The 13,468-nt window shown below is 49.1% G+C and overlaps 1 protein-coding gene across 4 annotated transcripts; it reads left to right on the top strand.

Moving 5' to 3' along the window:
• The first annotated feature begins 2,893 nt into the window (after window positions 1-2,893).
• Window positions 2,894-9,977, top strand: PDP2 (pyruvate dehydrogenase phosphatase catalytic subunit 2). Of its 4 annotated transcripts, none has more exons than XM_025426395.3 (2): window positions 2,894-3,010; window positions 4,885-9,977. In XM_025426395.3, exon 2 carries the CDS (start codon window positions 4,939-4,941, stop codon window positions 6,532-6,534), a length of 1,596 nt encoding a protein of 531 aa, XP_025282180.1. In that variant the 5' UTR covers window positions 2,894-3,010; window positions 4,885-4,938; the 3' UTR covers window positions 6,535-9,977. The 4 variants fall into 4 exon arrangements, with proteins under 4 accessions (XP_025282180.1, XP_025282181.1, XP_025282179.1 ...); XM_025426396.3 differs by having other exon boundaries at window positions 2,942-3,033; XM_025426394.3 differs by having other exon boundaries at window positions 2,944-3,157.
• The last annotated feature ends 3,491 nt before the right edge of the window (window positions 9,978-13,468 follow it).

The raw sequence follows: 13,468 nt of genomic DNA, 5'->3' as shown, positions 1-13,468 counted from the left end.
ACAGAAGCTCTTCTCTGCATCGCTAGAGAATTGGGGAATTTTGCCAGAATCATCCAAGGGATCTAACTCCCTACCTGGGTCAGGCTGTTTTTTTAAAATACAGTTTTGCTGCTGCTGCGTCTTCTTCTTCTTATTCTCCTCCCCCTCCTCCTCCTCCTCCTCTTCCTCCTCCTTCTTTTTCCTGATTATACAAGATAGGCCATATGGAGTGATATATATGTATATTTACTGTAGAAAATTTCTAATTTTTACCTTTATTTCTTTTTTTAAGATTTTATCTTTATTTATTTATTTGATAGAAAGCATGCATGCACACCTGGGGGAGAGAGAGGGAGATGGAGATGGCAGAGAGGGAAAGAATCTCAAGCCAACTCCATGCTGATTGTTGAGTGTGGAGCTCGAGGCAGAATTTGATCTCACAACCCTGACATCATGACCCAAGCCGAAACCAAGAGTCAGATGCTTAACCAACAGACCCATCAAGGTGCCCCTACTTTTAACTGTCCCTTTAGGATAAACTAAAAGAAATAGAATAAGTGGATCAAAGATCTGTCCATTGGGTAGCCTCAATTTATGCTCCCAGCTGCCTAGGTGGCAATGCCTACTCACTGATATGAAGTACTAATCATGTTTTGATGTTTCTCAGGTTGATGGACAAAAACCAACATCTCATTTTAATTCACATTTGCTTTTGGTTTTAACTGAAACTGAATATTTTTACATTTCCTCAGCAAGCAAATGACAGCCGATCTGGTGCTTTTCCTTTCTCAAGGAGACATAAGTTCTTTTCCTTCGTTTTTCCTTCATTTTTCCTTCTTATAAGACCTTGAGACAAAGAAGCACTGGGAGACTCACTGGAGTTCTTGGGCTGGCCATCATAGGTCAGTGACTGAGCTAGCTATAGGCCCTAAATGAAAGTTCCAATGCACACAAAATCATCAAGGGTATATTTTCATTTTGGAATTGGTGTGTGTGTGTGTGTGTGTGTGTGTGTGTGTGTGTATGTGTGTGCTAACTTAGAAAAACTGTGGTTTCAGACTTAGCCAAGTGATGTAATTTTGCCCAGAAAAGTGTGGTGGGGGCAGCCACTTCTGTGTCTCCAGCAGTCACATCAGGCACCCATAAGTGGTCACCCCTTTGTCACCCCCAATGGATCATGTATATGAAAAATAAAAACAAAATTGCACCCATTTCTTTGGAATGGTTTAGGGCTATTTTTAGTTTCAGTCTGAAACAGCCTTGTCTCTTCCATACCCAGGAAGACAGATAATGCATGTTCTGATTTACTGGTAACAATTCTGTAAAAGGCCAAGGGTGAGTGGCAGTATAAATTCATATCAGAAGCAAGTCTGACAGGAGCAGTTTGATGGCAGACACATCCTTAGGTTCAGTCTGATGGTAGGCACGTCCTTGGGTCCACTTTGATGGTAGGCATGTCCTTGGGCTGGCCGCACTCTCCAGGTAAGCCAGCATATCTTCCTTCCCAAAGACCACATGTTCAGGACTGTAAGTGGCCTTTCTGGTCATCTGTTTTTCTTTGCTTTTAGGGAAGGACTGCACTTGCCTTACCGCAGTTAGTAGAAGAGTTCAAGTAAAGCCATTAATAAGCAAGCAGGGGATGGGGCGCCTGGGTGGTTCAGTGGTTGAACATCTGCCTTTGGCTCAGGTCATGATCCCAGGGTCCTGGGATGGAGTCCCACGTCAAGCTCCCGGCAGCCTGCTTCTCTCTCTGCCCTTGTGTCTGCCTCGTTCTCTATCTCTCATGAATAAACAAATAAAATCTTAAAAATAAATAAAAATTTTAAAAAATAAGCAAGCAGGAGATAACTGAAATCCCACAAGGTGATTATCTGGTGTCTTGGTTCTCAGCCTTTCTCAACCTACCAACCACTAACCGTTTCTGGTAACTGTCGGTGATCAGACCAATGTAATTGTCTTTTTTTTTTTTTTTTTTTTTTGAAGGCCCAATGCTCCCTGGGGGAACCAATGAATACTTTAGAGAAGGAATTTGAGTTTTAGAAAGGTCACTGCCTGTTCTATAAAGGAAGAGCTGCTACATTGGAAGTTGAAGGCAGGGAAACCGGATGAGAGGATTGGAATAGGGCAGTGAAGTCGCCTGAGACAAATGTGTGGATTGGAGAGATGCTTGGGAGATAAGATTAACAGGATTACAGAACTAACAGGAGAGGGCGTAGAGACAGGGAGCAGTCAAGACTCCCAGGCTTGGGGGGCGCCTGGGTAGCTCAGTGAATCAAGCCCTCGACTCTTGGTTTCCACTCAGGTCATGATCTCAGGGTTGTGAGATCCAGCCCCACCTCGGGCTCCCGGGCTCAGTGCCAATCTGCTTGGGATTCTCTTCCTCGCCTCTCTCTCTCTCTCCCTCTCTCTCTCTCTCTTTCAAATTAAAATAAATCTTAAAACAAAACAAAACACCTCCCAGAAGGCTGATTCAGGTTATCTGGTTAAACGGTGGGCCCTTACGGGGTTAGGGTAGGAGAGGAAGGGCCGGTTTAGCCGGGAGGCAAGTCTCAGGCAAGATGCGTTCGAGGCCTCCGGAGGGAGTGTCCGCAGGCTGGAATACAAGGCCGTGGCGCCTGGGAGAGGGGTCGGCACTGGTGGGCGAAGCAACGGAGGGAGCCTGAGGTATTATCAACAATAAGGAATTGAAGGGGTGCTCGGTCTGGGGGTGCGGGTGCGGGCCCCTGAGTGCCCCGCGGAGCAGGCGGCCCACCCGCTCAGCCCACCTGCTCAGCCCAGGAGACTGGAGGGGATGGGTGGGGAGAAACCGGATCCTGCCCTCTCGTCCTCCTCAGCCATTGGGCAACCCCGCCGTCCGTCAAGGGCCCGCCTCCGCGGGCGAGCCAATAAGAGCTGGCGAGCGGCGCTTCCTTCTCCCGCTGGACCCGCGCGAGGGGCCGCTTGCAGGGGAGGAGGCGGGAGGGGCGGTGGCCGCGGCGGTGTGCGCAGGCGCGGAGCTGACGGGACGGACCGGCGGCCGCGGCGCGAGCTGGTGAGAGGGGGCGAAGGTCCGAGGTAGGGAAGGGGGCGACCGCGGGATGGGGGCTCCTGCAGCCCCGCAGGGCGTCGCCCGCGTCCGGCCCTCCGCGGCCCGCCGGACTGGATCAGGTGATGAGGTGGAGCGCCGCGCCGAGGTGAGGTGAGGCGAGGGGCGGGGCGGGCCGGCGGCCGCGGTCACCCCACCACGCGCGCGCGCCACGTGGGCTCCGGACCTTGCCAAGGACCCTTGGCGGCGGACCCGGGCGTCCGCGCGAGCCGCCTTGGCCCCGGGAGCACCCCCGGGAGCTCGGCCCCTCGACCGAATTCCCGTTCTGCAGGCTGGGAAGCTGGGGCTCGGGGATGTGGCGGCGGCGCCGGGCTTGAGGGAGGCGGGCTTGGTGGAGCCCGGAGAGGCAGGCACCCCTGCCCAGGACGCTGTGGGGGACCTGAACTCGGGGCCTGTTTGGTTTCTTCAGGGACCCGGAATCGTCTGGATGCCGGCTGGGCCGACCGCCTCGCGTCGGGCCCGGTTGCCTGGTTTCTCTTCAGGGCCCGGGAGGGGTGGGAGGTGCCAGGCGCCCTCGGTCGGTGTCACCCACCGCCCCTGCTCCAGGTTCCGCGGGCCCGGCCGGGGCAGGAGGACGGGCCTCGGGTCTGAGAGCCCCCAGTGCCCCCAACAGACCAATTTGCGAGGGCAGGGCTCCTGAACGAAATCCAGAAACACGTAGGAAACGCTCCTCTGAGGTCACCCGAGAAAATAGAGCAGCTTTTCTTTTCTTTTTTTTTTTTTTTTTTTTGTCTAAGAAAAAAATACCACCAGAGTCTCTTGAAGGTGTTAGGAAACTGTTCCCTTCATGTCCTTGTGGAGGCAAATGTGAACCTTTTGGAAATCAGTTTGGCAACATGAGTTTACACCCTTTGACCTACTGATTGCGCCTTTGGGAAATAAGTGGGTTAAAGCCTAAGTAAGAAAAAGGTTGGTGTGTAGGGCAGTGCAGTTTGGTGTTTCATAAATGTTAGCCAGGGGAAACGACCTCTAAATTTACAACACGAGAGAACAGTTAAGTAAATTGAGATTTTTATGCCAAAATGGGGATCCATGCACACCCGTGAAATGTATTTATCATGAATAAAATGCTCCTAAAAAGGAAACCACATTGTAAGTTGTGGTTTCAAGTATATAAAAATGTGTACAGAATGATTAGAGGAGTCACCTAGTGATAAAACTAACAATGACCTTTTGGAGCAGAAGGGTCATATTTCATTAAATCCTCACAAAACCTCATGGGGCTAGTATCCTCATCATGTCAGACAACTGGCGCTCAGGCAGGTGAAACAGTATGTCTGATGTTAGCTACTGTCATACCTGGTGTGTTATTGGGCCCCTGGAAATGTTATATCTAGCCAGTATTTGGGGGCCTGTTGTGTGCCTCGTATAAGGCTGGGCACTGGAGAGCCACTGTTGAGTAAGGGAGCCCAGTTTCCTGAATTCATGGAGCTTATAGAATGGTGGAGAAGCAGATGTTTAAATAAACACAGTCTGCTGGGGAGAGTGCACATGGGAGCGAGACACCGGGCTCTGGCAAGGGAAAGGATTTGGGAAGAAAAAGAAAAGAGGGGGCCCTGGGTTCGCTGTGAGGAATGAGTGAGGTCTGTGGGAAAGCCTTCAGTGGCTCTTTAGGAGTGGAGAGCATATTTTCCCCATTTTCTGGAATGTTACTTATGTGTTGTAATGGAGGTAGGGAGACTTGCTTAAGTATTTTTAATTTAGTCAACTCTTTTAAAATTTATCTTAAATCACTTTTGTTTAGGATGTAGCAAATGTTTTCAGAAGTCAGTGTTTTTAAGAAATTAAACTTGAGCTTTCTTTAACTCTCTAATTTTCAGGTTTAAAGAAAGCCCCTTTTGCTGAAGGAACACATTTGCTGGTATAGTTTCATAATGTCAAGTACTTTGCCCTTCTGGATCTTAAAAAATTCTGCAAGGAACAGCATTGCCACATTACAGGGGGGCAGACGCTTATATTCAAGGTGTGCCTCAAATAGAAACGAATCAAGATTGAGACTCTTTTCCCAGGTACTAGGCACCAGAAAAAGCATTGGCCCTTGCAGTGGCTCTGCTCTGCAGAAAGCCTACAGACACACTTCAACAGAGGAAGATGATTTTCACTTGCAGCTCAGCCCTGAGCAGGTAAATGAAGTGCTGCGAGCAGGAGAGTCAGCCCACAAGATGCTTGACCTTGTCAGTGGAGTCCCAAATTCGGTGTTACGGTTTGAGAGCAACCAGCTGGCTGCCAATTCCCCAGTGGAAGACCGGCGAGGTATCGCCTCTTGCCTGCAGACCAATGGGCTGATGTTTGGCATCTTTGATGGTCATGGTGGCCACGCGTGTGCTCAAGCAGTGAGTGAGAGGCTCTTCTACTACATGGCAGTGTCACTGATGTCCCAGCAGACCCTGGAGCAGATGGAGGGAGCCATGGAAAGCATGAAGCCCCTGCTGCCCATCCTGCATTGGCTCAAGCACCCAGGGGACAGCATCTACAAGGATGTCACATCAGTGCATCTTGATCACCTCCGAGTCTACTGGCAAGAGCTACTTGACTTGCACATGGAAATGGGACTCAACATTAAGGAAGCATTAATGTACTCCTTCCAGAGACTGGATTCTGACATCTCGCTGGAAGTCCAGGCCCCCCTGGAAGATGAGATGACAAGGAACCTTTCACTCCAGGTCGCCTTCTCTGGGGCAACAGCTTGCGTGGCCCATGTTGATGGAGTTCACTTGCACGTGGCAAACGCCGGTGACTGTCGGGCTGTCCTTGGGGTCCAGGAGGACAATGGCATGTGGTCTTGTCTGCCCCTCACCTGTGACCACAATGCCTGGAACCCAGCTGAGCTGTCACGGCTGAAGGGAGAGCACCCTGAATCAGAGGACAGGACAGTCATAATGGACAACAGACTGCTGGGCGTCCTCATGCCCTGCAGGGCCTTTGGGGATGTCCAGCTGAAGTGGAGTAAAGAGCTGCAGCGCAGTGTCCTGGAGAGGGGCTTTGACACTGAGGCCCTCAACATTTACCAGTTCACGCCTCCACACTACTATACCCCACCCTACCTGACCGCCGAGCCTGAGGTCACCTACCACCGGCTGCGCCCTCAGGATAAGTTCCTTGTGCTGGCCTCAGATGGTCTGTGGGATGTCCTGGGCAATGAGGAAGTAGTGAGGCTGGTGGTGGAGCACCTGGCTGAAGCAGGTCGGCACAAGCCAGACCTGGCCCAGAGACCTGCCAACCTGGGCCTTATGCAGAGCCTGCTGCTGCAAAGGAAAGCCCAGGGGCTCCGTGCAGCTGACCAGAACGCAGCCACACGTCTGATCAGACACGCCATAGGGAGCAATGAGTATGGGGAGATGGAGCCGGAGCGGCTGACAGCGATGTTGACACTGCCAGAGGACCTGGCAAGGATGTACAGGGATGACATCACTGTCACTGTGGTGTATTTTAACTCAGACTCAATTGATGCCTATTACAAGGGGGGTTAAGAGTCTCCTGTATGCCCAAGATTAACTTAAATGCTTTTCTAAGATATTTCCACTTACTCTTAAACTGGCTCTTTAGTCCTTACTGGTAAAAAGGCAGGCAGATGTAGCTTGCTTAATAACAAACTGACATGAGAAAAAAAACCAGCCTTGGTTTAAAAGCAGTAATAATGATTTCATGTCCTTGTATGTGTTGGTCACCTCTTCTGCATAAGGACATTGTTGGTAAGCCTTCGATGGGTAAATTTAGTCATTGTTCTAAGAATATGAAGAACTTCAGGATTTTCTGAGGTTGTGCCACAAGATCTGCAAACCTGGCAATTTCCTCAATTCACAGTCATGGACGTCTAGACTATGAAGGGAAGTTTTGTTTATTTTTTAAGTTACTAAGACATAGGTTTACAAAGCATATTCTAGAATACTTTTCTATGCAATATTCTAACTCTTGTGTGTGATTATACTTGTGCAAATATTTTGTGATGCTGCATCCTAGTTGTGTTTTAGTTTGTTCTAAAATTGAGTTCTCAGACTTGCAAACGGGCCTGCTATAAGCATGCTTGGAATGACTTGTCTTGATTTTCAGCTGAGGGGAGGTGGCTGGGGAGGGGGGCAGCTAGGCCTCTGGACCAGCTGAATTCACTTGTGCGGCTTGTGATCCCTTCCACTGTGTCCCACCCCTTGAACCTTGAGCCATGTTGGGAGGGAACTTCAGTCTACACCTTAACTCCTGGCCTTCCCTGCATTAATGAAATACCCTCTGGGGCCTAGCCTCTGGGTGGGAGGTTATTTAGAGCTCTTAGGTTTTCTGATTATACCCCTCAATGTTCTGTGAATTCCACCTAATCCTCCTACCTCTGCTGCTGCTGACTGTGCAGTGCTGTCCTGGAGGAAGTCTCCCTCTTCAGATGGCGGCAGGGAAGGAGTAATCCATCACGTAGTGTGGTAGTTGTGACTGATGTGTGGGCAGGACTGGCTGATGCGGTGGGTTGTGGACGTAAGATTCAGCCCGAGTCTGGACAGGTGAAAACATGAAGGACTTCAGACACTAACCAGGGCTGCCCGTGTGCATCCTGAGAGGCAGTGACGAAGAGGGCGGGCAGAGTGAGATTTGTCAGGTGGGACACTTGCTTTGAAACTGTGACCTGAACCACCACGGCTACTCCTCGGGGACCAGACCATATTTAGTATAGGAGTCAGGGCAAAAATAAAAATGTGACCCGTAATAGCTTCTGTGGGCAGCACATCTTTGTGTTTATTTCAAATTAAACCACGTGCACCCTTACTCAGGGAATGAATTTCATGTTCTCGTGAATTGTGATGGCATTTAAACAACAGGAAATGTGTCCTTAAATGGAAACACAAATACAGTCCCACAAAGCTGACATTTCTGTCTTCTGCACTATGTTAGTTGATCCTTCTCCTCATCTCACCACTGTGTGCCATCCATGGGAAGAAAAGGAAGTTTGACTTTTCATGTCTTGGTGACATTTGTTCCCGTGTTGGGGTACTTCTAGCCTGGGGACATTCCCCGGTCTGTTTTCTGGTGTAACTGTTTAGTGAGAGGGGCCTCATCTCTACTCTGAGCACTTCAGCCTTGGTCTTTTTATTCTGAAACCATTAGTGTTCCTTTTGATCTAGATCTTAACTGAGAAATAAAACGTGAATCATTACTATTGTGCTTGCATGGAAGTTTGTTGCTAGCGCTGAAGACTGCTTGTCTGACATTCTTTGTTCTTGATGCCAGCTAAACTCTGGCGCACCCTCGGAGCATTTACCAGGATTACAGTGTCTGAATCCTGTTGGGGAGCCTCGCGTAGGTCATAAAATGCATCTGATTCAGTAACTCATGGGACAGCTGAAAGAATACAGACTTCCCGCCTGCTTCTTCAAGCATATCTGTGTTTTTTCTCTCCCCAGTATTTTTCCTGCTTTCTAATTGGTATATCAAGATGAAAGAAGGTTCGGTTTATTGTCTGCCTTTTTCCACTGTGAACTCTCAGCTCTTTCCCTGAATGTTCCAAGAAGTCTCCTGGTTAAGCCCCAGCATGTCTGACTCCTTGACCCCATCTCTGGTGTCATTGGCCTTTCTGAGACACATGGGCTAGTGTGTGAGGACGCTGGAATGTGAGAGGGGTTGGTAGGATTTGTCAGTCTTCTAAAGCATCTATCATATCTTTTATGTAAAGCTTTCGATATTGAGGGACACCTGGGTGGCCCAGTGGTTGAGCGTCTGCCTTCAACTCAGATTGTGATCCCAGGATCCTGGGATCAAGTCCTGCATCCGAGCTCCCCGCAGGGAGCCTGCTTCTCCCTCTGCCTGTGTCTCTCATAAATAAATAAATAAATAAATAAATAAATAAACAAAATCTTTAAAAAAAAAGACTTCAATATTGAGACCTTCAAAACGAACTAAAAAATAAGATTGACCATTTAATATTTTAGATGTAACTTTAATAAAATATGCATTGATTATTTAAGTTGCATATTAGTTTAGGTAAAAAGCTTTGATAATATTGGCATAATATAGATACTATTTTATGTATAAATAACACAACTCTGCTGATTCTGGGGATTAGCCAAAATGGATAGAGAAGATGGTATTAGTTCTAAATTCAAAACTAGTATGCTAGGTCGAGTTAGATTCAGTTTTCTGAGATATTATTTGTAACTTAAAGCTCATTTGTTATTTTTTAGAAACTGTTTTTGTTATAATGAAAATGTGAACTTTGAGGTATGTTAATATATAAACATTGTTTTCCCAGAAGTGTGATTGGCCTAAAAGATCTTTAGCATTGGACACGCTGGGTAAAAGTTCAGGTTAGACGCAATTGAGCTGGCACCTTCTGTGCATAAGTGAAATATAAACAGCTTGAACTTGAGTCAGCTAAAGAAGAGAATAACGAATTGTAGGGAACAAGAAAATGTGTTCAGAATGAGTCTGGCTTGACTCTATTGTCCATCAGTTCCTGGTAACCTATCTTCATTTGACAGTTCTTGGGAGGCCTTCACTTCCAGACTAAACCAGAGTATGCTGGAACGGAGCCATCCTAGCTTCGTCTTAAAGTGGTGCATTTGTCTCTGTATATGACTCCTTCCTCTGGCAGAAGAAGCCCCAGTGTAGCTTTGGAGCTGGGCTATGAAGGCTGGCAGTACAATTGTCACGCAAGCCGCCTTGTGTATCACTGAGGAGGGAACGTGGGCTGCTGTGCCACCATTTCCTAAACAGGCTGAAGCTCTGTCCCCCATACCTGGGGCAGCTGATGTTTAACTTGCTTCCTGGAAAATATTTCTTATCAAGCATTTACTTGGAAAAATTATTAACCATGTTCATTAATATTTGCTGACATTTGTATTTTAAGCTGTATAGCAATGTTCTTATTTGACAATGATTTTCTGACTATTAGAGATATTTAAATGAAACTTTAAATAAAAGAGGCAAAATGAAATTTGGTTTCTTTTGGTTTGAATATTAATTTCTTTAAGTCCTTAGAGTACTAGATTAGACCAGTCTTTATTTCACCACCTTTACCTAGCCATGGAAGATTTTAATCTATTCAAGGTTCCTTGCCCTAAAGAAGTTTTCTCTACAAGTTTGTGATGGCTGCTGACCACACAGGAAGTCCTCATTCAGTGTTAAGCGTGTGTGCGTGGACCTGAAGTGAAGGAAAAGGAAGTGAAGGCTTTTGTTGTGAGGGTCTGCACACACTCAGTGCCAAGGCGTGCTGGGGTTCATATTATTTAACTGAGCTTACAAAACCAGCTTGTGTTAAATGCAGAGCCAGCTTTAGGGGACATGTTCCAGGCAGCTACCTCCAGGGTTGAAGACACCCCCCCTCCACCTCACCCTCAGAACCTGAGCTCTATCACCCTACATCTGGAGAGATAAAGGGCCTAAGGACTGCCCCTATGGGTGCTTCTTAATATGCAATCCAACTACTAAGTCATTTACACTTAGTGGGCTAGCGTGGTTGGTCTGGCCTTGAAGAGGAGCAGATTTGGGGGAGGGAAACATGGAAAAGGGAGTGTCTGAGGTCTGATGGAGATAATAGGAGGAGCTATTTCCCTCTTTGATATCACAAAACAAGCCCCAAAACTGAAAAAGATGCCGCTGACACAGTGGTAGGGCAGGATTTGAGCTAAGTCCACCGTCCATCCTCTTGTCCCAATACTGGCCCCAGTATTGGGAACATAATGCATGAACATAATGCATGAAAACCCTTTCATTGTACAGTTTTGGCCCAGGGTGGGTGGGGATGGGATGGAGAAGTAGGTGGTGCTGAAGAGAAGCTAGATATACTTAACACATGCGTTCCAATATCCCATCATTTTGGAACACGATAAAAATACAAGGAAAAAAATACAAGGGAAACAGAGAATTAAATTTTAGAAATTGAGCTCTTTGGACTCCTTCCAGGGGGAAGAAATAAATTTATGCTGTTTCTTTCACATCTAGAGTTTTTGTTTTTGTTTTACTTGATGCTATGAAATGCCCTACAGTGGTTTCCCAGGCTGGTGGCCCTCTGAATCGTGGGTGGCCGGTGCTCCAAGCAGCTCCTTCTGGAATGGGTGAATCTTTACTGGCTTTCTATGGGTCAGAGTGTCTTTGTTCCACTAGCTCCTGACCTTATCCGTTCTATATGGGAAACTGCCTGGCTGGGAGGAACAAAGGGGATAAGTAGGCCAGAACACATTACTTTCCCTCATGCCTTGGAAAAGTGGTGTGTGGAGGGATCTCCCAAAACCTGCTCTCTTAACTCTTCTGCCTTTCAAGGATTCTGGAAAGCCCTCACTTGTCCAACCTTGTCCCTACAGCAGATAAACAGAAAGAATGTCTGCTACCAACTGCTCCTCTGTCCAGTCCACCCTGCACAAACGAGAAATCATCAATCCTTCCGCGAAGTATTTCTCTTCTGGCTCTTGTGTGCCCTGGCCCAGGTACCCGGAGGTATCCAGGGATGGCCCCTTCCGGTGGTGGGGGGCTGAGAGACGTGACACTGGGCACCCTGGTGATGGAACGGGCCAGTGCAGGGAAAGGAGCAAGGGGAGTGAAGCACAGGGTCCAATCCTGTGGGTCTGGGGATGGGCTCTGGGATGTTTATGGAAGCAGGGATGAGAGTGCAGTGATGGCTGAGGGGGAGGTGGCCAAATGTGGCTGGATGGGCAAGGCGGACACTGTGGGGTGGTCTCCAGGGATAGAGTGAGCAAGGCCATGTAGCGACTTCAGAAAGGACTGTGGGCATGGCTTGCTCTTCATCAGCCTGGAGGTGTAAGGGGGGAGCAGCACAGCAGATGCCTTGGAAAGCAGATCCCTTCACTTTCCTTGCAGGGTTACAACCAGGTGCTTTGGGGCATTTGTCCTTGTTTTTCTCCTCCCCACTCTGTTCCTGTAACATCAGGTCTGCCCCCTGTCCTGGAATGAACAAGGAAGGTAGGGGTGGGTGGATAGATGGATGATTAAGGGGGGAGCAGATGAAGAGGAACCACCCACAGAGAGGTCAGAGAAGTAGTAGGCAAACTGTGAGTGTGGTGTGAAAAGGTGTGAGGAAAGGGGTAAGGAGTGTCTAGTACCAGAAAAGCTCTGGATGTGGATAGATGGACATGAACAAGTGGTTTTTTTTTTTATTTTATTTATTTATTCATGAGAGACACAGAGAGAGAAAGAGGCAGAGACACAGGCAGAGGGAGAAGCAGGCTCCATGCAGGGAGCCTGATGTGGGACTCGATCCCAGGTCTCCAGGATCACAATCTGAGCTGAAGGCGGCGGTAAACCACTGAGCCCCCCGGGGATCCCTGAACAAGTGGTTTTAAAAAGCATCTCTAATGAGAGATGAGGGATTCTCACTTGGGACTCAGGACACAGGATGGGCCTGAATGGTGAGGTGGAGGTGAGGGGCTGGCTCCGTGAGAAGAGGCTGGCTGAAGGGCTGGGATGACCCTTCCTCTGAAATAAAGTGGCGCAACGGGTAGGGGATGTCATCAAGCCCATGTGTCCTTGGCTTGTGGGAGGGAGGGTATCCATAGGTTCACGTGGGGCTCCAGGGGCTTTGCTGACTCCAAGCTGGGCTTTGGCATGGAGGGACAGAGGAGCTGGGTCTTTTCTGAGCTCTGCCTGGTGGCTTGGTCACTCAGTCCTGAGGATGACATGGTGGGAACACCAATGGGGAGCCCTCGGCTGGCACCACCATTCCAGGCCCTTCGCTGTGGGATTCTGCAGAGAAGCAACGTGAGACAGGAGGCTGCCTCTAGATGTCACCATCCAGCCACGCTGGTGCCAGCTGCCGCTGGAATGAGTGGGAGGACAGTATTCAGAGAGGAGACCCTGAGGGACAGCCCTGCCAGAGCAGGGGCTCCTGGGGCCTGCAGCCTGGGACACCCTTCAGGGAGCCTCACCAGTCCCTGGCCCCCCCTGGGGCTGGAATGAGTGCAGGGTGGGAGGACCCCGTCCTGTGATCACTCAGCCTTGCTTTATGGGAACGGGGCTGCGGAAGTCCCAAACAGCCAGGGCCAGGTGGTGGGCTCTAGGGGTGTGTGGGGGGGGGGCATTGCCCCCTCGTCCAGGCTCCCCCAATGTGCGTGCTCCCTCTGTGGACTGCCCCACACCTCTGAACCCTTCCCACATCCTCTTCCTGCTCCGTGGAGCCAGCCACCACAGCCAGCCTCCCAGTAGCTCTGGAGTCTACTTCCTCCTGCCCCATCCCCTGCCCGGGCCCCAAGGGCGGTCCAAACCACCCCACCCCCAAACAACAGCCCCCTCCAGTCAACTCCACCCGGCACGCAGGAGCCAGAGTGATCTTGGTCAGACTCAAATATTATGTACCTTCCAGATATCCCTTGACCCTTGGAAGAAAGCTCAGAATCCTCCCCAGCTTTCTCCAACTCCTCCCTATGCCCCTCAGGCACACGGGCAGAAAGGAATGAGAGAAGAGAAAGAGGTCTT

The sequence above is a fragment of the Canis lupus genome, chromosome 5 (assembly GCF_003254725.2).
Source record: "Canis lupus dingo isolate Sandy chromosome 5, ASM325472v2, whole genome shotgun sequence".
Lineage (NCBI taxonomy): Eukaryota > Metazoa > Chordata > Mammalia > Carnivora > Canidae > Canis > Canis lupus.
This window is presented reverse-complemented; position numbering and strand designations above follow the sequence as displayed.